This window comes from Lepisosteus platostomus, chromosome 7 (genome assembly GCF_059453375.1).
Source record: "Lepisosteus platostomus isolate fLepPlt1 chromosome 7, fLepPlt1.hap1, whole genome shotgun sequence".
NCBI lineage: Eukaryota > Metazoa > Chordata > Actinopteri > Semionotiformes > Lepisosteidae > Lepisosteus > Lepisosteus platostomus.
In genome coordinates, this window is record NC_142617.1 from 30,368,645 (window position 1) to 30,395,757 (window position 27,113).

At 36.3% G+C, this 27,113-nt stretch overlaps 2 protein-coding genes across 6 annotated transcripts in view; both read left to right on the forward strand.

Annotated features, from left to right (window-relative positions):
- The window catches only part of phlda3 (pleckstrin homology-like domain, family A, member 3), a 160,516-nt gene that overhangs the window by 53,217 nt on the left and 80,186 nt on the right, over positions 1 to 27,113 (forward strand). The gene's annotated exons all lie outside the window — the stretch shown is intronic.
- Positions 2,029 to 27,113, forward strand: part of lad1 (ladinin) — a 37,173-nt gene continuing 12,088 nt past the window's right edge. For 3 of the 5 annotated variants that reach the window (XM_088639821.1, XM_088639823.1, XM_088639825.1), the window contains exons 1-11: positions 4,772 to 4,856; positions 7,736 to 7,867; positions 11,183 to 11,447; positions 12,246 to 12,322; positions 12,991 to 13,156; positions 13,917 to 14,033; positions 16,331 to 16,371; positions 17,730 to 17,778; positions 19,060 to 19,103; positions 23,848 to 23,914; positions 24,023 to 24,157. In XM_088639821.1, the coding sequence (XP_088495947.1) occupies positions 4,810 to 4,856; positions 7,736 to 7,867; positions 11,183 to 11,447; positions 12,246 to 12,322; positions 12,991 to 13,156; positions 13,917 to 14,033; positions 16,331 to 16,371; positions 17,730 to 17,778; positions 19,060 to 19,103; positions 23,848 to 23,914; positions 24,023 to 24,157 (1,140 nt within the window). In that variant the 5' untranslated portion in view covers positions 4,772 to 4,809. Of the gene's footprint in view, positions 2,187 to 2,207; positions 2,443 to 4,771; positions 4,857 to 7,735; positions 7,868 to 11,182; positions 11,448 to 12,245; positions 12,323 to 12,990; positions 13,157 to 13,916; positions 14,034 to 16,330; positions 16,372 to 17,729; positions 17,779 to 19,059; positions 19,104 to 23,847; positions 23,915 to 24,022; positions 24,158 to 27,113 lie in introns of those variants that run through there. The other 2 variants (XM_088639826.1, XM_088639824.1) reach the window with 2 other exon arrangements.

The following is a 27,113-nucleotide window of genomic DNA, read 5'->3' on the forward strand; positions in this document are numbered from 1 at the left end:
GATTTCAGTCTTCAGGAAAACTCACATTAATAAATTAGTATTAAAGACTAGATATTCTTATACAACTACATCATCTGCCCTCTACATCACCTGGAGCTTCACTTGCCTAATGAGAGGCAGACTCTGGGAAGAGGGCATTGTACTAATCATCTCTTGAGCGTACCCACCCCTCGAACTGTCCCTTTGGCTTATTAGCTCTTTACAGCTTAGTTTATGCTTCTTTCCTTCCTTTTATCTGTCTCTCACTGCCTGTTAACCTGAAATGGTGCATTATCCAGGTCTGCTGTTGCCAGCAGTGATGCACCAATCATGTACACCAAGAATTATTAAACTTCCAAGGTCACTTACATAGTCTTCTTCCCCAGAGCATGTCACAGACAGAAAAAGGCATGGTCTGCTGTGACTTTACAGTCCTCAGGAAGTCAGGTACCCCCATTAAGTTGTACAGCCTGTGTAACTCTTATGGAGTGCATCATTCTCTAATATTCGTACTATTTTATTTAAACAAATTAACTATTATAATTAAGTGACTTTTTATGCACATATAATATTAGATAGCGGTATATTTTAGAACTAACCTGTAAAAATGAGGGCAAAAGGAATGTTGCTTCCTTTTAGACAATATAGTGTATTTTAGACACCACACATGAAGAAACCGTTCTATTAACTCATTAATCTGTGAAACCTAAACCTTCATGACAGTGTACTAGGAGGTATACAGTAAATATGCCAACAGACATTAAACCATTAAAAACTGGTATTGATCCCATTCAAACCAATTACAGTGCTAGCATTTTCTTCAATAAATCACAAAATAATAAAATAATTTTACAAATATCATAGAATATGGGCACACTATGTAACATAATTAGGCTGTTTTTTTTATCTGCAGGGAAATTTCAGATAGCTTTGCATATTTGCTTATCTTTTTCATTCTGGGCATCCCTTTGCAGGTGTCCTACAACTGAAAGGTGTAGATAGTTCACCCAGGAGGAACTATCTACACCTTTCAAACTGCACTGGGCAAAGTCCTGTGTGGTTCACAGTAAGGGTGTGGCTCTTCAGTACAGCAAACACAGAATGATTCATATGGGTTGTAAGGATAGGCAGATAATAATATCTCAAAGGGAATTGATATTTCTTTTTGTGTATCAAGCTCTTATGTCACAAAACTTTTGTCAATAGTACTGCAGTATTAGTTCAAAATGTGTATTTTAATTCTGATCTTTACTTGGATTGCAGTCATGAGAGAGAGAATATTTATTATCCCTGAGTGGGAAATTTGTTTTGTTATATACATTTCACTAATTAAAGTCCCTTAACATCTATTGCTTAGATCTTTTCAATATCTTAGGAAATGTGATGACATTTAAATGTTACATTATACAGTAGATGTAACGAAAAGGGCTACATATACACAACTGTATACTGTATAGTGTTAATCCTAATGAAATAAAAACAGATATGAAAAGAATATATTATAAAATGTAATTCCCTAAAACGCAATAAATTATCTTTAAGTTATAGGAATTTTAAGTTATAAATTCATATTAATATCAAAATACTATACAGTACATACACTATAATTCAATTCTTTTTTGAATTAAATACTTGTTTGGATGTATTTGGATTATCTTGCAACAATCTAAATGTAACAAAATACATGTGTGTACTTTTTCTTAAATTATACATGTATACTTGGAATTATTATAAACTAAGCTGTCACAAGTCACCTTTCCTTTTGTTTTAAAAACAATATGCCTTTAAAAAAATCGTATAGCTATAAATTTATGGATTACAAGCTACGGTCATCCACAGGCAGTAATAGAATAAGTACAAGCTGATGTCTTAAATTTCATTCGTTTTGCTTAGAAATCCAGTTCATATTTATTCCTACTCATGTGAAAAATACTTCACACTATAATACTACAGGTTATTGTTCCCAGCTCAGGGGTATTCAGGCGTATACTTCTGCTTTGCCTTCAGGTACGACGTTATTATACAGTATGTCCTGAAACTCCATTTCGGCACTGTACAAATACATGCGGAAAAAACTGTCAGACCAAAAGAGAAACAAAGACGATGCGAAGCGCAAAACAAAACATCACTTTTTTAAGGTAGAACCTTTTTCTGAAGATCATCCGCCTACTTGAGCGCAAAGTGCATTTGGAAGGTCCTGCTTACAGGTAAATTACATCTCGAAACAATGATATCAGAAGTCATGTGATCTTTCAGCAGCGCGGGGTAAAGGTGGATGTACTGTAGTACCAGTGCATTACGGTGGATTACAGAAAGTTTTGAGAAAATCTGAAGTTCCTGCCGGAGTCTAACAGTGTCTGATAGATCCCTCTTTTGTTCAGTACTGATTTGGGACTGTAAGAAGTTGCAGCGAGAGACAATCGAAATGTCTTTAAGCCGAAAGAATTGGTCAGCTCTTTCCAGGTAAGTTAGTAGGCTTTTCTCTTGTTAATTGTTCAAGCACCTTGCTTTGTAAACTCGGTACAGCACCAGATACATGAGATAACATTTTTACAATCTGTGTCTGCTCCATCGTATTGTAATCTATAGATTGTATGTAAATATAATTTCTGTCTATATGAATACACACAGTACTCTGATGTCTTTTTCATTACAAGGGGGTAAGGATAAAACCATTTATATTATATAATGTAGCTGTATTACAGTTATCTAAATACAGTTTGTGTTAAAATCTGGCGATGACCTAGAAAATTGGTGCATACCTATACTACTTTGGATAGTTTGCTACCTGGTTGTTGCGGGTGAACTGTTATGGTTTCCGGAGTCTCTATCACAAATGCTCTATCGAGTTGGCAGTTATCAGTGTTTATATTGTGTTTGCTAATGTTTTAGTCAGCAACACACCCACTCTTTTCTGTAGTTTAAGGGAAAAATACAAAATGTGCTTGGAGAAGTTCAACTACTAACTACTGTACATGCTGTACAGTACCTGCGATGAAAGTGTAGCTACAGTATCTCTGACCACAGATAATTTTATATACAGTAATAATCAGTTTGCACAATTGAGTGTGTGCATGTACAGTATAAGGGTTTAAGAAATTAACATAGATATTTCTACAAGTTAGGAACTCTCAACAAATGCATGGATTAAATAAGAATAAGTAATTTTGCAAATCGCTAGTTTGGAGATGAATGATTGAGTGGACTCTATCCATTCGTTAGCACATCAGAAGCCAGCTTTTAGTTTTTGTCTTGTCTTGAACATCTTCATACCAGGTGGGGCTTGTTGGAAGACTCATACCTTAATAATAAAACTCAATGAACAGGTGCATAGTTGAGAACTGAAAGCAGTTGTATTGTAGTAAGACCATAAGTACTATTATTCTTTTTTATCTTTCAGAGCTAAATATTTTCATACCTCACAATATTTTCCAGTCCTAGTTTGCCATGCTTTTTATGGGTGTTATTTCAAATTACTTCTTAATTAGGTTAAACTATTGAAACCTTAATTTAAACAATTGTTTGATATTAACTGCTTTTTTAGGTATAAGAAATCAATTATGTTTATTACATTCACAAGATGTGGCAAATTAGTTTTCTCTTCAACTTGGTTTAAAATAGCTGATTTAACAGAATTTTCTCAACAGCTCCTAACTGGTTATCAGTCAGTAATCTTCAGACACAGGTGGGAAAGGTAGTGTGTCAAACACTCCAATAATAACAGCTGATCCTTGTGGATCTACAGTACATGCACCAAAGTGTAAAATAGCCATTTCAGCAGCATGGGAGCTGCTGCTCAGTCTGCTAACTGTTGAAACCCATGCTAGCATAGGGAACAACAAACATTGCAGCAATTACCTCACACTAACACTTTCTCAATCCATCTCCCTAACTGCCTTAACCTAACCTCTATCCCCAATCTTAACTGTAACCCATAACCTTCACATAAAGCAGTCACTGAAATAGCAGACATTTCTTACCAAAACATTGGGAACGAGATATAATGCATAATGTATTTGCATTTCTTCAGATTAGATGCAAATAATACCAATAAACATTGCTTCAAAATGACTATTTTTTATCCTTTAGAATAGATGCATGTACATGGATTGGGTAATAATGCGCATTCTTAGTAATAGTAATAGAACTATTGGTTTAATTCCATCTGGCGATTTAAGCCTAGACGATAATCCGAAATGAAGAATTTGATACTTACAGTATATGACCTTACTGTTTAATTTACAGTAATAACAATAGTGATAGGGTTCCAAGATGTGCAAGATCCTTTGAGCGTGCTTTGTGTTTATGCTATTCTTTAATTAGCTGCATTAAAATATTGGCCTACATGCAAGCGAATATATTTGTAGAACACTATAATTTTCTTTGCTAGTTTATGTTCTGCATAGATTTCTAAATAAATCTAACAGTTGCTTGATTAAAAAAGTTTAAGTTAAAAATATATATAATTTATTTTCTCCCCCTTTCCTATTTTTAAATAGTCCTGCTTTGGATACAATAATAGACATTTTTAAAAAAAAACTTAACTAACATTAAGAAACCCTACAGTTTAGGATTCTGGGATTAATTTATGCTATACATATCTATAAACATGGAAGCACTTGTATTGAGTTATAAGTGTGATGTCAGGTGACAGACCAATCTGACAGACCAATAAGTTAAATATTTGGAAACAGAAAACTAACAAACCTAATAAAATATTTGCATAACAGTTGAGAGATGAGTTTTTAGATCTCACCACATGATAAAAAACGCCCTTAGACAACAGGAAAACTATCATATAGAGGGTGTATTTCTCACTTACTCTCAGACATGAAGCTGGGAAGGAAAACAACCCAGAGTGAGATTACAGAGACACAGTGAGTTTTTTTTAATTAAATGATTGAAAAATGGCAAAAAATTGTATTTCCTTCATGTGTCTTATGTCATTGTTACCATGCTACCAGACATAATCTTTTTTTTTTTTAGTTTCTATACTATAATTTCCTTGTGTATGCACTGAATGCACTGTCTACTAAGACAACAATTATGAGCTGAGTTTGAGGTCAGGGGATGATTTTAGATCAAATTAAAGATTTAAATTAAATCTGAGGCTGGGCAACCTCTTGGCAGATAATGTTTAATGCAGACAAGTGCAGAGCATGGCATGTACTTTAAGTACAAAATGGCAAACACTGAGATAGGAGAAGATATTAATGATGTGTCAAATTATGTTGACGCATCACTTACATTTTCTAGACAGTGTGGGAGAGCAATTAAATAGGACATCAAAATGTTAGGATTTTTAATTGAAATTGCAGTTACAGTATGTTATGTTACATTATGTTACAGTATGATAAAGTTGTATAACGCATATCAACCTAAGGGACAATATAATGTTCACCGCATTATAGAAAAGATATTTCTGTTCTGAATCAGTCCAAAGAAGACCAACCAAATATATTCTGAGGCTAAGGGAAATGTCCTAAATTGACAAGCTGAAGAAACTGAATCTTTTAAGCCTAAAACTTTTAAGTCTATAAAAAAGAGTATAAGGGGACCTCACAGAAGTTTTTAAAACTCCCAAGTGCATTCACTAAGTCGACCCAGCAGAATTCTTCAGGAAAAAGAGTGAAACAGGAAGCAGAAGACATAAATGGAGCATTGTGGCAAGTGCATTTTAAACCAAAAACAATATGCACTTCTTTACCCCATGGGTTGTGAGAATATGGAACAAACCACACAGCCATGATGTTGAATAGACTTGCTTCTTTCAAGAAAAGGCTGGATGGGATTCTCAGATCAATTAGCTACTAAATACTTATTGTGCTAAATGGGCTGAATGGCCTCGTTAAAAACCTTTCTTATGTTCTTATGAGCTACTGTATACAAATTTCATTTTCATGCCTGATGTATAAAATACATTTGCAGGCATGGAAAGCAGACACGTAAACAGCCACAAAACCTTAGAAAGAATATCTGTTTGTTTTGGAACCACCCACAGAACTGAAACAATATGGTGGAGGTGCCACCCTTTTACTTCTGCAAATCTGATTTAAAGGATCACAGTCAATTCATGATGAAGAATATACATACAGTATAGAGTCAAATCCTGGGAAGTGGGATAACTTGGATACTAGCATTACATAAAACCAGAAATAAGGTTACTATTTGACGCATTTAATGCAGCTTTTGTGGTTGGGAGTACCTGCTTAATCTAAGGGGCTTATACAGTATTTTCTTGAATGATGTTCTCTTCAACAACATGACTGGGTATCTTGCTCCAGACTCCCATGACTTTTTCTTCTGAGATTTTAGGTGAGTATAGCTCAGACAAGTTAAGTGAGAGTTCATATCGGTTGATTGGCTAGACCAAGGGGTGATGCCCAGCCTCTCTATTCTTTGTGATATTGCATAGATGGTGTGTTCTGGTTATGGGAACACATACAGTAAGCATATAAAGAGAAATAGGCCTCTGAAAATATATATATAACTTAAATTTCTTATGAACTATTACAATACATTTGATTATAGCTCTAACTTTGGCTGTATAGTGTTAAAATTTATATCCTATGTCACAGGTCTGTAGTACAGCAATAGTATTTTCTGGTTTTCATTAAAGCGGAGCAAGTAATGACATAATAGATTAATCAGTTACTTAATTAGAACACTCATGAAAATCCAGGAGGGGGGGAGCGGTGGCTCTGTGGCTAAGCCAATTCAAATCCCCCAATCGGCAGAGGAACCCTACTCCGTTGGGCCCCTGAGCAAGGCCCTTAACCCCAACTGCTCCAGGGATGCCGTATAAATGGCTGACCCTGCGCTCTGACCCCAAGCTTCTCTCCCTGTCTGTGTGTCTCATGGAGAGCAAGTTGGGGTATGCGAAAAAGACAAATTCCTAATACAAGAAATTGTATGTGGCTAATAAAGTGATCTTATCTTATCATTATGCAAAGAAAACAAAGTAAAGGAACACCCACATAGTGCAACCTAGATAAAACTACTTAAGCACATTTCATCCATTGTTTTTTCATCTACATTACTGTCAACTTGATGACTTAAAATGTAAGCGGTTACAACAGAAGATTTTAAAAATCATGATACCTAAGGACCGGTGCTTACAGTGATATTGTGTGACATTTTAATGTTTTCTTGGAAGATTCAAAATATTGTGCATTTACCAAATATTTTAATGATTATGCAGTCAAAATGAGTAATAATATGTGACTAAGGAATGCTTACCAAACTGTTTTCTGATGTTTCTTATATTCATCAGGCTGGAATGGAATTAATTCTGAATGTTCTTAACCAAACAATTAAATTATACATAATAGGTAGACAACTCCAGTTAACTAATGCCTGGTTCCTTAATCAGATTGATTAATCCTTAATTAATTAAAGGTTTTAGTTTTGACTAATCCTTTCAATTTCTTCAGGTAACCACCTGACTAATTGGAAGAAAACACAACTGATTTGACTTATTGTTTACTTCATTAGTTTTACTTTCAGTCTGAGATGAAAGAGAAATAATCAAATTTATCACTCGATAATCAGAGTTGCATCCTCCGGCTACAAAGCTTTCAGAAAGATCAACAGGTAAAACCTGATTGAGCAAGAGCCTTTTTTTATTCACTTTGACAGCTCCACACTTTTTCTATCATGTAATGATATGTAATATGTAATGAGTAAGCTATAAGGAGCACTTCTAATCCATGAAAAGTGGGCAAATACCCAAACCTATTTTTTTTCCATCTTCCAGTCTGACACGCCAGTGGACAGTGGAGGATGAGGAAGAGATTGAGCGTGAGCGACGGAGAAGAAACCGAAGCTGCACTTCTGTGTCAGAGTCACCTGATGCCACCCCAGAAGACACAGCCCTGATACCAAGCAGGTGTGGCTGGTTCAGTAAGAAACCTTTTCTTAGATCAGTAAAGTGTGTCTTCATTGCTAGAAAGCTGTCATCTCCTTAAATTCTGACTTGGTCAAATTACTTAAAATGTGGTCAATTACAAAAAACAAAAATCGGGAAGAATGCACATATGAAGCCTCTTGAGGGCCAAAACTCTGATTCCTGTGGAAACCTTGGGTCTTATAAACACAAGTACAGTATTCAGCCTGCTCTGTTGGAGCTATTGCAGTAAAAGCTCTTGAAATTGAGTAATAGAAATTAATGAATTCATTGCATACAGATATTACTGTACAATTAAATGTGTCATCAAAGCATGGTACAAAAAATATTTTTAAGAGCACTTTTCTGTATGTAGTAGTTGGGTTCCCTAGTTATTTAAATGTTATGTGTTTAAATAATTACTCATAATTTCCAGTGGGATCTTACCAGGTGTGCACATTTTGGGAAACATAAAAAACACTCTTCACAGAACCAAAAGAAATAAGCAAACAACCACAGTTGGGTGTTCTTCTCTACTGTGCAATGCCAGCAATATTCCCTTCTACAGGCTTTTTAATGAAGAGAATGTTAAAAGAATTATAATGGATCAGTGGCTCTGACAAACCTTATGTGGCATGTTATGCCTATTTTACTAGCTGTTATCATTGAATGCTGGTCTAAGTTGTTGTTGTACTAAGGAGTGCTAATTTTCATTCCTATTCTGGGCTGTAATTACTTTCAGTTTGTTTACTTATATTAATGTGGTCCTGAGTCCTGATTCTGGAGCGTCCATATATTTTATTGCTTGCATTAAGATGAATTCTTAAATACTTGACTAAATGCCTTTGCATATGAGACTATAAAAACAGTTTCTACACTAGGTCCTTTGATCTATCTTGCTCATGGAAAGGGTGCCATGGACTCACACAAGCTATACAATCTGACACCTAGAACCTTTTTCCATTTATAAAGATAATTTAACTGATAAATTGGTCAGTACAATGGGTTCAATTTAATAAGGCCTTCTCTGTAGCAATGTGTTGTAAAGGAGCAGACTGGAAGACCCATTGAGTAGCCCTGTATTAGCTGACTTGGCTGGGATTTCCCAACAGTGGTGCACAACTGCCACTGTAGCTGGGTAAGCTCTAGTCAGTCAGGGGTTCCTCAGCATGCTGTGCAACTGTGGCTTCATGTACCTGCAATGCACATGCAAGCATGCTGTGATGTGATTGAGCCCTGAGAGGTCTTGGACATGACAGAGGGGGTGTGCAGACGTCTTCAATCTCCCTTTGCAGTATAGCAATCTCAGTGGAATGTAGAAAGAATCTTTAGTGGAAAACTACAGGAAACAGTATTAGGATCACTTCCAGATATACATCATAAATTTAAATTGATATACTGTTGTCTAGTAATCCCATCAAATTTGCAGCTAATGCACAAATAGGTGGAGCTTCAAATACTTCATCTGCAGTGCAAATAATACAAGAGGAGAAAATTCAGATATAGGTCAAACGTAGCAAATTAAATTTAACATGGATATATACAATCTAAAAATGCAATCTGAAAGTCCATTAAATAGCAAATGGATGGCACTATACTAAAGAGGTCGTGTTTGATAAAAATCAAAGATGTTAAGTAATCCTTCCTTTTTCTAGTCAATGTGAGAAAGAAGTAAAAATAACCATCATACTACTTGGATTAGACCATTATGAGTATATCTTAAATCAAGGGAAATTATCTTAAAATTGTGAAATTTTAATACTGTGTACAGTTTTTGTCATTATGTTATAAAAACAAGGTTTTTCCCTTTGCACTCTAGAGGCAGTATAAAGGAAAGCAGACAGACTAATTTATTCTCTGGAAGAAATGCTCAGATTAATGGAACTGAATCTTTCTGGGATTCAGACTTTTGACAGGAAGTGACTATATCAACTTGAGGGACTTCTTTAAGATTAGCAGCAACACAAGGACCCCAGAAGAAGAGTGCACATTAGGTTTCAGAACTTTCCAACACTAGGTTCTTGGAAGCATAGAATAATCCTGGACCAATAAAATAGGCCAGGTCTTAGAGATCAAAATATGGTTTATAGTTGTTAAACTTGAGCTCTGTGCGAATAATTTCAATGTTCTAGCCACTTAGAATTAAATCTGTTTTCGGCTCTGAAAGAGGTTCGTCAGGAGCAGGATTGAAAACAACAGTTGTAATGAATATGCTTAATCTACAGTGAAAAGATTTTGAAAGCAGGTCCTTTCTTTCTCCACACGTTTGCCTTTTAGTTGCTTTGAAAAAGGTTTATCTTCATCTTGTCTGTACATAAAACTTTGTTCCAGAACTATTGTGGCTCATCTTTGCCGATGAGAGGTTTGTATCTTGCATTGCAGTCCTTGTAATTCTCCTCTTGAATTTATTCCTTTGAATTTTGAATTTATTTTGAACTATTGATTATAAAGATTTATAAAGTTATTCACAGCTCTAGTGACTTTTCCTCAGCTGCTGTCTTCTTCCTTCCTTGGAAGACCTGCTCTTTTCCAATTGCTTAGAACTCCAGTAGTTTCTTTCTTTTCAAGATATTACATATTTTTGATTGTGCGATTCCCAATCTCATTGATTCTAATAGGTTTTCCTTTGCTCTTGTCTTCACCAAAACTTGCTTTTCCAACATAGACAACTCTCTGGTCTACATTTTGGCTAATGTTTTCTAATTCAAGAGGCAGACCCAAAAAGTAAACTGGAAAGGCTGGAACCAAGGTAACACATTCAGAGCTCTTTTATGTTGCCACAATTAATGCAGCATGGAATGCTTGAGTAATTAGAAACACCTGTCAGCTATTTGTCCCAATACTTGCACTTAGCTGAAATTGGGGCATTGATGCAACAAATGACATTGTTAAAACATGGCTAAACATTTGTACAAGATAATACACAGAAACAAAAGATTCTTCTTTTCTTCTTTTGCCTCAAAGAAACATTTTTGTTTCAGAAATACAAACTTCATTAGTCCTCCTATCTATTTTCTAACTGCTTTTTCTAGTTCTGGGTTGTAAGGGAGCCAGAATTTATCTCAACAAGCAACGGGCGCAAGGCAGGGTATACTCTGGAAAGAATGCCAGTCCGATACAAGCACACACATGGACACACTCATACCTAGAGCCGATTTTCCAAGAAGCCACAAATGTCATTAGTATATAGTAAACTTTAGCAAAAATGAAAAATTTCACAACACTGTCCCAATGCTTTCGCTTTTCACTGCATATAAAGTGTGTGTATGTTTGTCTATGTTTCTTTGTTGTTTGTGTAATTTGATGCTGTTCTTGCAGTTCTGAGGACACCCCTGAACCAGAAGATCTTCAGGCCCACCTGGAGTTTTTAGAGATGCTAAAGGCACGAGATGAGAAGAGGAAGAGGAGACACGTGGAGACACTGAGGCAGCAACGAGAGGAGGAGGGGCAGGAAGCTGAGTTCAAGGCAGAAGATGACAGTCTTGAAGGAAGAAGAGAGCCCAAGGCTGAGACACCAAGGAGTCCCAACAGCAAAGATGATAATGACCTGAGAAGCAACTCTGCGTCAGTCAAAAAGAATGTAGTAAGTATGTTATAATGCAGTTAATCTTCCCATTTTTTAGAGGGGGCCTCTAGAGTCCTTTGAGATTAAATTATTATTTATCATTATTATAATTCAGTAGAACAAGACAGCACAAAAATCACAATCTACAACAAAAATTACAGAAGTAGACCCATAATGTAAATAATTACATTCGTGCTGTTACACTGGAAAGAAAACCATTTGAAATGCTCAAAGGTCATTAAAACATGAAAGCTCCTGAGGTTAAGTGCCAGCAAACTGTTCCCATTTCCTTATGGTCACATGTTACCACCTGCTGAGTTTCATTCTCTGTGAGTACATGATTGATATTATAATGAAACAGTGTTTATTAACAAAACTTGACCTTGTTGAAGACAGTGAAAGTACTGGCAAGGAAAATAAGAAGACTGGTTTTCTTTCTGAATTTAATTTGCTTTATCAAAATTAAAGACATAAAGATATGTCTCACTTGGGTCAGGTCCATATGCAGTTCAAGAAGACAATGACGACAATGGTTCATTATTGTAATGGCAAATCTTGAAAGAAATGTTCAATGCCTTTTTAGAAATAGCATTCTCTTTTGCTTAGCCTAGGAAAGAAAAAGTCATCTGTAATACTGCATTCTCTAAGGACTGATCAATAACTCTGATATTTAAAGTGGCTACAAATCAGATAAACGAAAATCATATTTAAATGTAGTTATATCATCCACAGCTCTTTTTAAAAAAGTCCTTTGGGGTAAAGTTGACATAGTATTTATTAAACATGAAGTTTATTATTCTCATCATTTATTTTTAGAGTGAAAATACCGAATTCCTGTATAACAAAGAAACAGAGAAAAAGACTCCAACTAAGTCACCCCGGATGTTTGTCAGGTAATTGTGAAACAGATTCATTAGATTGTTCTAATGAACTAATGAAAATATAAAAAATTTAAAATCATACCATATTTCTTCTTTGCTAATTTTTTATAGTGTATCACTTGTGTTTCTATTTTTATTAGCAATAATTTATTTAAATCTAAATAGTACTAATAGGGTTAATTGCATATTACAGTATTATATGTTTTAAAGTCTTTTAAGATAGTTCTCTTCAATAAAACATCCTCATGCTTATCCTTTAAATTAATGTTTAATCTTTTTCATGTTTCTCACAATGGATGACACCTTTTTAGCCATTTTTTCATTTTACAGCAAACTATATTTTATATACACACCCAAAGAAGGTGCTTTTCAGCATGGAACGTTTACTTGTTCCTTTATTTTATATAGGCAGTAAAGATATACTCTAACATAAATTAAAAGTAATGCTTCCTCAGTACCATTTAAAAAATAATTTTATCTTGTAATAACGTGTGTAATAATTTTACAGTGTTTCTCGTTTTTGTATTTTCATAATACGTCTGTATGCATCTTTCACCATAACTAATCCTAGGACATTGCAAGACCATCTCAAGGGTTGCTGGCTGTATTATGTTTCATGATCACCTGTGCCTTTGAATTGTGTGTAAAGTTTTTACTGTCTATTGTTGTTATCTTTGCAGCTCTCTCTCCATTTCTTTTGATAAGAGTCCAAGTTCCCCCACTGGGAGGGGAAATGTATTCTCTCCGATGAGTCCTACCAGCCCTTCTGTACAAAACATTGCTGAAAAAGAGCTAATACACAGCCCAAGACGTTTCTGGGAAATCAGAGAGAATGGAGACAACAAGGTGAATAGAATCTCGTAACTATTAAGATACTACTCATCTCATGTTTATATTTGTTATTATGCCTCTTTATGTTATCAGTTTTTGAGCAGATGTGAATTCAAATATGTATTAGTGCAGCAATAGCACCCCCTAGCCTATTTAAATTTTTACAACTCCTATCTTAACTGATTTTCATTTTAAAAAAGCTTATCTTGATTTTGTTAGTACTGTACACAGTTTTGCATATAATAATTACTGTAAGTGAAAAAAAGTAAAATCTTAAAACTAATTATTAAGGGAATAAAAGCAATTTAAGCACCAAAAATAAGTTTATCACCCCTTCTTAACAATAACTACAGGTCTTTACTGTTTGTTATTTAAATATACATTTTATATATGGGGTATATTATGAACATTTTGTAGAAAAACAAGTCTGTGATCCAACTAATCTCCTGTTCTCTGGGATATGTATAAATGTAGGTCTTTAGGCTTTCTATCCAAATGTTTCTCCTGCAATTAGCACACAACTAACTCCACCTCCAACACGAGTGTGGCAGCCCTAAGGCTTGTTATATAGGAGTTTCTAACAGACTTGGCCACATAGCCAGGTGGCCACATCCAAGCCTGTACATATCTGTAAAAGCTCTTTTTATTTGTCTCACCTTCATTACTTGGGGATTGTCTGTTACTCCTTGAATGAGGAATTAGGAGAATTTAAACATTTACACTAGATTTTTTCCAGTATGGAAACTATTTAGACTTAATTTTTTTATACTTCCAGGTTCTGAATAGCAGAGAGGTCGGATATGAGTTAGGTTCTGGAGATGTTAGAAGGAAGTCCGAGGGCCCTGAGGAGACTGCTTTCATGAGACATCATCCCAGAGCAGCTTCCTTCAGGGTAAAACACTTGTCATATTTTAGATTTCTTGAGTATAGTTTTTTCATGTCTTTATTATCCTCCTTTGTGAGAGTAAAAATTTTAGTATTAATTGTTGTTAGTTACTTGTTAGTAACTTGTTTTTGATTGTTGTTAGTTAACCTTCAGAGCTGTGCAAAATACTTTAAAATTAATCCATTATTATAAGGAATAGCTGGTTAAAGCAGTTTGGTTTTGTATTACGGATTGCCTGGAAGGATTCCTTTTAAAACTTTTCAAGCACCAATAAATCCATACCTCAGAACACCTTAATATAACTTCAGTCTCCATCTTTTGCTTTGGAGGTTGTTAAATTGTAGCAGACTGTCTTTTGTGTCAATTTGTACTTGATCCGTATCAGTACTTGGCAGAGCCAGGGTTTATTTAATAACTCAATATTACTATTGATTACAGCCATTTATATTAAAGATGCTCCCGAGTTACTCAAATAGAAATGTATACAGTATGTTGAGTCCTAGAGTGCAGAAGGCACTTATTTGAATCTGATCTACTTCAGTGGTACTGTTTTATTCAGTAGCAGCTCATAGTTTGCTATTTAATGCCAGTATTTGGTGTTCCCAAGTTGCCTTATGTAGCCATGCAATAGCAATACCTGTAGTTTTTCAGGCTGCTTTCAGCTGGCAGTGTTAACAATAGCAGTGTTACTAACTCCTAGCCTGAGCTTGAGATTAGTACTGTGATGAGAGACCTGCAAGGAAAACCAGGCTATGGTGTTGGTGAACTAATGAGTGTTGCTCTTCTCTTTGAACCAGAAAGTAAAGACCACAGACACAGAACCATAACAGGGATACTCTGTAGCAAGTGCAGTACTTTGGGTGAGACATTCAAGCAAACTCTTGATCATTAAAAATCTCATCAAAGTGCTAATAAAATTTGGGTTTAGTCTTTATTTAGTCTTCTGCTATGGGCTTGGACATACTTAGTTCAATTTGTGGAGTAATTTCTCACACATCTACAGTGTACCTAATCTTTACATGGTTGGGGTGCTGGCACATAATGCAGGAGGGTACTGCACTTTAGTTGTGGATGAAGTGGGACACTTTCTATATGTAAAACATTCTGGGATCCTTTAGGAAAAATAGAATGTATAAATATAAACGCATACAGTAATGGGTAACTGACTCATTGCACTGATATATACTGATGGCAAAAAGTAACGCAATATTTTCTGGAATGAGAATACTATAGTTATAGCTTATGTACTTTCACAAAAAGTTTTCAATTTGTTTTAAGCCCTCTGACCAGCAATACAAGTTATACAACTGTATAACAATACAACTGAGGCGTTGCAACTTGCCAATCACATGAAAGCTTGTTAAGTGCACTTTTACCCAACCAGGTCCAGGTGGAACAATGCCTGATCAGGTCACCTTTAAAAAGGCCTTAATTCAAAGCTTAGGTCACTGCAAAAAAGTCCACATTTAGTCAGTTTTCTGTGCATTGCATAATGCCTCAAATGCCATCAGAACCAAGGTAGAGGGCCATTGGCATGCTGCAGGTAGGTATGTCTTGTGCCAGCGTTGCCAGACATTATGGAGTAAGCCGCTCCACTGTGTCCCGACTGCAGAGAAGGATTCAGCAGACTGGCAGGACAGATGACCGTCCAAGATCTGGTCGCCCTTGAGTGATCACACTAGTGCAGGACCGACACATCAGACTAGTCCACCTGAGTGATCATTTCAGATCTGCCACATGTACTGCTGCTCAAAATTGCCGGCAGACACAATGCCCGCATCAGTGACAGGACAGTGAGGCTCCATGCTGCTGGCCTTAGAGCAAAGTCAGAGGCCCTCTGCTCACACCTCTTAGACATCACACCCAACTGGTTTGGGCCAGACAGAGGCGTCGATGGACTTGTCAGCAGTGGGATCAGGTCCTCTTCACGGATGAGTCACTCTTCAGCTTGTTCCACGTAGACGGGAGGGCCAGAGTGTGGAGGAGGAGCTGTTGCATTTCTTTTTTCCATCAGTATATATACAGTATACTCTTCCAATGACACTAATTGGTGTCAGAGTCCAGGCAGGATCTGGATGACCTGACAAGTGTATAGAGGATATGTGTACATCACTGGTTTTATCTCTTGTTCCCTGCTTGGTATAAAGGCTGTAGTAGTGCTTCAAGTTTATAAGGAATTGATTATTCCAAATTTGGGACAGTAAAACAAATGTAAAAATGTAACAAAGAATAAAATATTTATTTAATATAAATTAAATAAGTTAACTCTGGGAACTTAACTGAAAATCTTTTTAATCTGACAGGTCATAAGTAAGACAAAAGAGTCTGTTCCTATAATAAGAAGGTAAGATTGTTTTTTATTGTTTTTGTCATTTTTATCCTTATTGATCTTGAACAATGACTGGCTGAGCACAGCAAGTAGTTTTATTTTTGTGGATTGGTATTCTAAGGTTAATCGACATTTGTTGTAATGACATGAAATACAGTTCCCATATTTTATAACCTCTGCTCTATTCTGTACACTGTTAATGGTCTTATGGACACGTAAAATATAAATAAAAAAAATAGTTACTGTACTAATTCTTCACCAGTCTTACTTCATAATCTTACTAAATATTACCATCTTAACAATGTACTTAAGACCTCTTTGATAACAGCATTTTTATAGGCTCATTTATTGCTGATTGATTGCATGTTATAGTTTGTCCAACATATGGTACCTTAGAGAAAACTATATATGAAACATATCTTATTTATAGACTTAATTCTTACTGTTATTTGCCCATGTGCAAACACATGCAGGCTCTAATTTCTTTCAAGCTTTAATTGTTTTCTTACTGGTTAAAAACTGTAACTAGACACGATGAATGGATCAATGCAGATAGGCTTCTCTGACCTGTCTACCGTTCCTGCTGGAACTCTGTGTGCTTCTTTCACCCTGACAGTTCAAATAAGCAGTAATAATCAGTGAGTGAGACCAGTGTCTTTAGTTGCCATAGCTTAGAGAACATGTACTGCTGCTCCAAATTCCATTACCATTTATGTTCCCACCAACTTAATACCTGTGACTAGTTATTATTTTAAAACGATCTTCATTGTTATATTTAATTAGTACACCTTTAATGAAAAAAAAACATATTCAAGTCTGTCAGTTTTTCCTTTGTTCCTATTGCTATTACTTGGTAACATAGTATTTATTATTTGCTTGAATAATGAAAGGACAGGTTTCAACAACAAAGATTTTCTTAAATATGCTTTGTCATTCTTTGCTTTTTAACTGTGTCATTTAAGGAATTAAAACATTCACTGTTGCCTAATATGAATGAGTTTAATGAGTTTTAGTTCTGATTTAGTTTAAGTTCTGACTAAGATTTAATTTTAATTCTGACTTCAGACACCCAGTCTCTTCCAAGCTGGAACCATTAATCTGTTGACATGACACAAGCTCTGTTGGATCTTACAGTAAGATTAGTGCCAATTGGAGGGGCGGCATGTTTTCACTGAAGTGACCACCGGACGTGGTGCCCAGGAAGTCACTGGAGTCATTGCCTTTCCAAGAGCCAACACAGCTAACTACCTTAAAACCTATCTCCAGTGTGTATGAAAAGTCAGTCTTTTATGAATGATGAGGGAGTACAGTGATGGATGAGAAGACTTTTCTGTAACTTTATGTAACTTTGTATACTATGGTCTGTTTCACAGTGCTAGTGTCAGATTAACCTCAAGGAGCAGAGAGGAAAGACTCAGCAAGGTAAGAAGATAAAGATCTTAACCCTAAATCTGACCTGAATTAATTTTTTTACCTTAAACAATCCTTAGATTTAATGGATAGAGCCATGATTACAAATTGGTACAATCCATTATATAGTATCCAAGCATAAAGACTGAAGACTGAGGACACAAAATGTAATACTTGACTAAAAGTTTTGACAAAGAGTTTCTTTCACATTTTCAGATGACATATTGTTCTTTCTTCTTCTATATAAATTTTATGAATTCACCAGACAGAAGTACTGGCACTAATCTAGCTCAGTTCACAGGAACATCTGACACTTTTATGAATGAATTGAAGGAGCTCTAACCGGCAAATAATCTCAGTTAAACAAAAAATAAAGTAAGAAGTATAAATACATTTGTAGATGACTGAGGCAGGTCAGTATAAAAGGGTGCTGCAATTACATCTGACATTCCACTAGAGGCCGACATTTTAGCCCCTAAATTTTATGAGTAACCGCACAGGGAATTCATTATCTAATTATTGCATTATTGGTGAAATGTTGAGAATTAAACATTCTTACATAGGTGCCATTGAGCTTTTATTTGTTTTTTAAAGAGCCGCACAGTACTAATTGGGATTGGAGTTTTTGTTGAGTGCTGTCTTTTTGAGAGAGTGGGGTGATCTGGATTTTAGTTTTGGGCCATTGTTAGTTTCTGTGTGCACTCACTCTTGGGACAGCTATGGTAAAGGAAAGGGTCTGTCACAATAAATATACTTCATATATAGTGTTATAGTATTTCCATTTTCCACTACAGACCTGAACAAAAAAATCCAACATTCAAGCACTATTATTAGTTTTATTACACCTATTATAATAATTAGCTTTGGTTTCTAAATCCAAAAGTAACTGAGAATATGTAACACTTATATATCATCACCAGGACTATTATTAAAGGATCCTGCAGTTTTAAATATATTTGTCTATGCTTTCTATATTTCATATATACATTATAATGTCATTTCAGTTACTTAGACTTATTTTTAATAATTGCAATTGCATTTGTAATTAAACCATAGAAACTTATCTAATTTCTCAATTTTATATTTGAAATATATATTATTCACGTACAAACCAAAGACTTACTACATCTCATTTTGAAGCAATCCTGGGTTGGAAAGGTGAGCTTTTAACAAAAATATAAAGAGAAAATAAATTAATGGGACGATAGATCACAATAGGTGAAAAACAAGTTTAGGAATTAAAACTTTAATATTATGGATATGGTAATGAATATCACATTTTAATTGTTCCAGGCACCCAATCGTGAAGAGGATAAACCTTCTCCATTTCAAAGAAAGTGAGTCACAATGTTTAACAAAATGCTTTGGACAGTAGGCTTTATGTTCCAGAAGATAAAAGTTCAATTTAGGTTTTAGTTGAGAAAATATGTTAAACAAAAATGTAGCCATGGATCAGTTAAAAGTACCTTCTCTGTCTGCAGTACATGGATCTTAAAAGCAGATACTTCCTTCATTTTTGCTCACTGTTTTTAATTATCCACATTATCAGTTGAGAAGGCTTTCAGCTTATAAAGGACTAAAATAGCAATAACATTGCCAATAAGAAATAAAAAAATACAATTTTAAAGAGTTAAATTGAATCCTTCAAAGAAAGAAGTATATTGTTAATGCTTTCTAAGTAGTATGACACACCCACGAATGTTAATTTGATAATTTCTCTAGATTGTAGCTAAACTCAAAACACTCATATTTGATTCATCCACTCTTCCATTTAGTTTTATTAATGCTTTGTCCTTAGAGAGGCGCAGTGAGAGCAAGCACACACTTTCAAGAAGCAAGTTAGAGACACCAAATATCCTGGAGTGCATTTGTTTGGAGTTTAGGAGGAAAATTGAGCATATGGAGAAAACCCTCATAGAAATGGAGCAAGCATGCAGACTCCACACAGATGAGGCCAGCTAAAAGTCCAGTATCCCAAAGCTGTGAAGAAGCACACTGCCAATGTTTGATTTCAAGACATCTTATACTGTATCATTTCAGTAACAGAACATTGAATATTGCATTACCAAACATTCTATTGTGCCATTGTTCAACGGTTAACAGTTAACAGTTGTTTAACAGTTAAGTGTTGATTTATATAATAATAATAATAATAATAATAATAATAATAATAATAATAATAATAATAATAATAATAGCTTACACTTATATAGCGCTTTTCTGGACACTCCACTAAAAGCGCTTTACAGGTAATAGGGACTCCCCTCCACCACTGTGCAGCATCCACCTGGATGATGCGACGGCAGCCATAGTGCGCCAGAACGCTCACCACACATCAGCTATCAGTGGGGAGGAGAGCAGAGTAATGTAGCCCATTCATAGAGGGGGATTATTAGGAGGCCATGATAAGTAAGGGCCAATGGGAAATTTGGCCAGGATGCCGGGGTTACACCCCTACTCTTTTCGAGGAACGCCCTGGGATTTTTAATGACCACAGAGAGTCAGGACCTCGGTTTTATGTCTCATACGAAGGATGGATATATAAATATCATTAAACAGGTATAAAACTTTTATAAGCAGGGCGCTTCTCGAAAACTTTTTACACCATGGTATGGGTGTAACCCCAGTGTCCTGGCCAAATTTCCCATTGGCCCTTACCAATCATAGCCTCCTAATAATCCCCCTCTATGAATGGGCTTCATTACTCTGCTCTCCTCCCCACTGATAGCTGATGTGTGGTGAGCGTTCTGGCGCACTATGGCTGCCGTCACATCATCCAGGTGGATGCTGCACATTGGTGGTGGTGGAGGGGAGTCCCCATTACCTGTAAAGCGCTTTGAGTGGAGTGTCCAGAAAAGCGCGATATATTGTAAGCAATTATTATTAATTATTAATATTATTATATTATAAAGTATTAATAAGCATCACAGGCCATAATAATGAGGTTATAAATAAAGGACAAATCTGGGATAGTCAGGTTAAGATGATCATTTTAATAAATAGGGATCTTAAAAAGATTAAATAAATGACTGAACTTACAGTTCTGAAATCTGGTTGTTGACACCTAGTAAGCAAACTGATAAAACATAATAGTGCTTCCCCCAATAGTAAAGACTCAGAGTAGATAAACCTAGATAACGTAGAAGACACAAACAACTGTTTATCTGCAACAACTAACTGACAAAATACACAGATTATTCTTTAGCAATACATGCAATAGGTGTGAGTACCTAGTTTGAGCCTTTAACAGAACCAAGAGTTAACAACCCAGGTTCACTGTGACTGACAGTTCCCAGCGGTGTCAAATTTAGCAATGAGACAAATTTAGCATAAGAAAAATAAGCAAAAAGGAATCACAGGATCATAAAGACAGAATTTACATTTTCAGTTTGAATTTGACTGACTAAGTCTGTGATTTAGTCCAGGGTACAATGAGCAAAGGACCAGCCTCAAATGACTGGAGCCTTTGGGAGGGAGTGTAAAAAGGGATGTATGATGGAGCCAGATTATTGAAAGCCTTGAAAGTCATTGACAAGATCTCATATTGAATATGTGACGTTATGGGCAACCAATATAGAGACCTGAGCATTCAAGTGATATGCTGCCATGGTCTGGTGTGAGTTAGCAGTTTAGCTGCAGAGTTTTGGACATATTACAGCTTGTTGAGAAGAGTGTTAGAGAGCCCATAGAGTAAAGAGTTGCAGAAATTAAGCTTTGATGTTATAAATGCATGGATCAGGTACCCAACACCGGACATTAATAGAAATTGCTAATGTGGGTAATATTTCTAAGGTGAAAAAAAGACGCCTTAATCAAATTTTTCACATGGAACTCAAAAGACAGATTTCAATAAACTGGCAAGGACAGAAGTCTAGACTGTAGAATATGGCATTCATGATGTTTTACTTCAACATTGGGAGTAGAGATGGAAGAGATGATCAAATGTTTTCTGATTTAATTAGCTGACCCCAGAAAAGTCCGTTCACCTCTGAGTTTGTGATTTTATTATACTATTCGAGCACAGGTTTAAATCTATTTGCAATACTACCTCTAATAAAACTTAACATCTCTCTGTCACGACCGCCAGGCAGTTAAGACCAACTCTTAAGCAATCTAATCAGCACCAACAGCGGGTGATTATTAACAAACGCCACTGCACGAGTTAACCCACCTGCATTCACTCCACCGTGCGGTACGCAGTGCTATTTATACCATCTTAACCTGCTTCCCGCTGCTCGGTATTGAGTCTACTCCTTGAGATCTCTACCTGGCGTTTTTCCCGTACCTCGTTTATTCTGGTTATTGGACTCCCCTTTTGCCTTTTCAACTTTGGACCTCGCCTCTCGCCTCGGACTGTTTGCCACCGGTGTACTCCCTGGATTACGACTTACCTTACGCCTTTGGACCACGACCTTGCCTCTCGTTTTGGATTGTTCGCCTTCCTCATCTACTACCCGTGCCTGCGTCTACACAGGATCCTTTTATCTTCCCACCAGGGATTCCTAACACTCTCCTTTGTATGTATTGAGTGGTATTCAAAAAGCTCAGTTGTCATTCAATTGTTATTCAATAATCCTTAGTGACACTTGACAATATTGATAATTAATTGCGTTTTGTGTGTGCAACTGTCATCCAAGAGGACTCTAAAAAGTCCTTAACAAAGTACTTAACAAATTAAATAAAGCATTTAGTTCCCCTCCGATTACAAATAGTTCTATTGTATCTTTAAAAGCCACATATTTGGGACTGTGAGTTAATATCTCACCCAAAGGGTAGCACATCCAACTGCACTGTATCTTCTATCATCACACTGGACTTTGGCTTGGAAATTCTTGTTGAGGGGGATATGTGTCACCTACTGGCCCAGCCACACCTTTGACAGGAGCAAAATGATTTACCTTAGAGTTCTCCTATCATAGTGCTGAGCAGACCCTACCTTGTTCATCTTCTGAGAAAATTAGGCTACAAGGTACAGTAGTAACAATGCTGCCTGTACCAATAACAGTTTCTAAAAACTTCTCCATAAAGATTAATATCTGTCTCAAAATCTGTAATAGGTAGGTAGGTCCCTTTTCAGGCCATAAAGGCCCATGGGGAATAGGGGGCAAGTCACCATTTTTCTTGACTATCCAATACTGGAAGTGAAGGTGATGTGGTCGGCATTCATCCTCCGGCCAGGATTAAGCCCCGGTACTCAATTGGAAAGCAGGCTGAGTGGACCTGAGAGCCATCTAGAAGGAATTAGAGCAAGCTACATCGCTTGCCCCTACCTGGGATGGAACCTGGGACCTTACGGTCAGAAACTAGATGCCTTTGCTATCTGATTTACCACTGCTCCAAAAATCTATAATGCTCTATTAATATTTTAATTAATTGTTAACCATATATTGTTTTACAAGTATAAACGGCCATGTACTGTAGTCTGATCTTGTTAGATCTCAGATTATAAGCAAGGCTGGACCTGATCAGTACTAGGATGTGACATATTCAATAGAAAATCAATCAGTTGGTGCTACGAGCGGTGTTGGTGGTCTAGTAGGTGGCACTCTTCCTTCTGGACCAGAATTTTCTGAAACCAGTGGCTCTATATGGTTGGGGACACTGTGCTATAGGAGGTCTTTCACTCTTTCATTTTAGATGTTAAACCAAGGTCCTGACTAGATGGTCATTCCACATCACTTTTTTCCCAAAGAATAGGAAGTGTCCTGGGTAAATTCCTCTCAGGGCTTATACAATCTGGTCTTTATAAGTGTTCCCTCTTCATTCAGTTGGTGAAGTAATTACAAATTTCTCTACCTGATTTGTTAAGTCCTGGAGCTTCTATCACAGATTGGCTACTGTGTATCACCCAGGCAGGTCCTGTTTCAGTGTGGGAAGAAGTGGTTTCCTTCCTACAGTATAGGTAAAGTGATATGAGATCCTTTGGGAAGAAACTTGCAATAAAGATGCAAGCAATTCTGTTTATCATAAAATGTTACTCAGATTTATATTAAGAAAAACAAAGTGGGGGTGTATTGAGCAAATATTAAGCGGAAGTGCTGAACTGTGTTTTCTGACTTTGTGGTCTGGCAATTCCTTCAGCTCGCGGCAAAGAATCTCATCTCGCACAATCGAGGAGAAACTGGAGAAGCTAGCTTTGGCTGCACAGGTACAGTAGGTGAACAGATATTATCCACAGGTTTCCTCTGCTACTTTAAATTAATCAAATTTTTATGATTTTTTGCCATTTCTTGGTATTCTGTTTTTCCATTGACAGAAATCAGAGACCATTAAGTCCCCCAGTGCAACTCAGAAAGACTTCTTCTTGCTGGTACATGAAGTTGCAAGGAAAAGAGGGGTGTTTGAAAAGGATGGAGCTACTGTGGAAGGCAGTTCTAGCAATTCAAAACAGGTATAGATGTTTGAATATTACTGCTAATAGTTCTTGCTGATTCTCCTATTGTGACCAATAAATTATAATGATAATATAATGATATCATGATAATGATCATATTGCTGATTACAATAACAAATGTTATTATAACAAAAGTTATAGAAATCCGGGAGGAAGGTTAGCACTGTTCCACTCACCTCTATGAACTGTATGTCTTAAATCAGGACTTTCTGTATCTCTCTCTTACTTCTCCCCCCTCCCCATATACACCCCCACAGCAATTCCATGTTTTAATCCTCACAATAAAGGGGTGGTGTGGACAGCCCTTATGGCAAGACTCCTATTTTCTTAGCTAGGTGAGTTATGATAAATATATTCTGCATGATTCGTACTTGCCGTTTGGTTTAGAGGTGTGAGTAGGCCCAGATGGCTGCAGCTGTAGCTGTCACTCAAACTAAGTCCCGGGTATGGGAGATGTTTGGAGGGACCACGGAAGATGACTATGGGATAGCCTCAAAGATGTTTTGGCAACCACTGGATGACTCAGGAGAGGAAGGCAGAATGTTGCTCGGGCAGGGCAGGGAAAAGTCAACCTTGACTTGGGATGTTGATGAGACATCGAAGGAGCACTTTGAGGAACTCCTAAATCCAGTGGATACAGATGCAGCCATTCAAATGTGCGGTACAGACACGTACCGCAGGTAAGATGACACGGGGTACCGCGGTGCGTGATTGGTTGACCGACAGGGGCACTCGTGATCCGTTGGTCTGTCGTAGAAAGACTTACTGTAAACGTCTTTACTGTGCCCGTTGTAGATATTGAATTTTACCACTGAAGGGAAATCTTAGTAGCTGAGCATAAAAAGAATAGGAGCATACTGTAACGCGTGTGAAGGCCATAAACGATATTAATTTTGGAACGTAAACATACAGTATATAGCTGGTCTCGGTACTTTAAAGAAAAAATACACACCAGTATTCCATTTCTCCCTAAACATTGTAAGCTTCGAAGTCTTTAACTAACGTGATACCGGAGTCAACAAGCATACTTTTAGAATTTGATTAAAAGGGAATATAATATGGAATCGTTGTAAGGTTTTTACTTCTTAAACTTTTTAAAATACACGTTTTGAATAGAAAGAAATCCTCTTCCTGGTACAGTATGTATAGCAAACCAGCACGTCTTTTTTCTCCAATCAGAGGGGTGTCAGATGGTGTCAGCCAATCACCATTCCAGAAAAGGAGCATAAAGCTTCTGATGGTCATAAACGATATTCATTTAGGAGCAGCATCAGTATTCCATTTCTCCCTAAACATTGTAAGCTTCGAAGTCTTTAACTAACGTGATACCGGAGTCAACAAGCATACTTTTAGAATTTGATTAAAAGGGAATATAATATGGAATCGCGTATCTCAAGAATTTAATAACGGTATGATTAAATCCGTGTACTGCAGCAGGGCTGTGTAGGGCTGTTTCGCCTGCCTGTTCATGCGAGCTGTCTTGTAGCCTACTGTTCTAGGTGCGTGACTACCAACTGGCAGGTTGTGTGTTCAAATCCAGCTGGTGCTGGACTTTTCATTTTTATTTATTTATTTTTTAATCGCGTAACATAAACATATTACCGTATGCAAACTGTACTGTATACAGTATGTATATGTATATTTAATGTCTTAACTGTGCCCGTTTAATTGAATTTAAAAAAGTTATTTAAAACACGAACATTAAGCTGTTTACATCTTCCGCCTGAGAACAGTCACCCGTTGCTACCCAACGCAGAATGGTGATTGGCTGACACCATCTGACACCCCTCTGATTGGAGAAAAAAGACGTGCTGGTTTGCTATACATACTGTACCAGGAAGAGGATTTCTTTCTATTCAAAACGTGTATTTTAAAAGTTTAAGAAGTAAAAACCTTACAGCGTACACAGATTTCTAAACTGATCAGGATCGTTATCTTTGTCTTATGCATAATAATGTTCACCGCTCTGTCCAGCAAATTAATAATAAACTTTATTTTATATAGCGTTTTAAACTAATAAGTAATTAGATTGCTCATAAACCTAATCACTTGCTTTTTCTTTTTATTTAGGCTCAGATTTCAACTATAGATCGTATTATTAATAACCATAATAACAACCAACCAACAAAAACAACCATATAAACATAATACCAACCAAAAACATAGATAACAACCACAATACAAAATCAAATAATCAAACCATTTTACTCTCGCAAAGTCCTCCAATTATCATAATCCCGCCCCTTATGCAAAACCAAACCTTCCTCCCATCCCAGTTTATCCTGTTTATCATAAACAAAATCCACCTCAATTTTCAACATAAAGCATTACACAAAATCAATACCTCAACACTCCATACTCAACAACGATAATTCACAAACAGCCAGAACATGTAACTACACATTCCCAAACAGACCTAATTTCCATAGCCCCGCCCCTTATGCAAAACCAACATCCCTCCCCTGTTCTCTCTCTCCCCTGGCGGGGGATAAATAAACATAAACGTTAGATTAAATTTATTATATTTATAATAAAATAAATTTATTATTTATTAATACGGGATAAATAAATAAACAACGGGTTTAGAAATGAGTTATTTCAAGATGAAAAAGAAAACATACACGAAACATGGTTTCATTACGACCAGAATCGGTCTTGAGATATTTTTAACTTGATTTACAGTATTTGAGAGGTATGTCTTAACACCGATACTACAGTGCTTAAGTACTGCTCACGTATATGTTTCTAGGTTTATATTATGCATTTCATACGGTCAAATTACTTTTGAGCAACTAATAAGAAGCGCGAAACGGTATGCGTTTTACTTTCGTTTTGTGCTGGGACCCGTGGATTGATTAGAGATATCAAGTACATACAAGTCATTTTTTAAATGTTGTAGTTCGTCTTGAAAAAATGTTACGAATACATCATCTATCAACAATCACACAGGTTC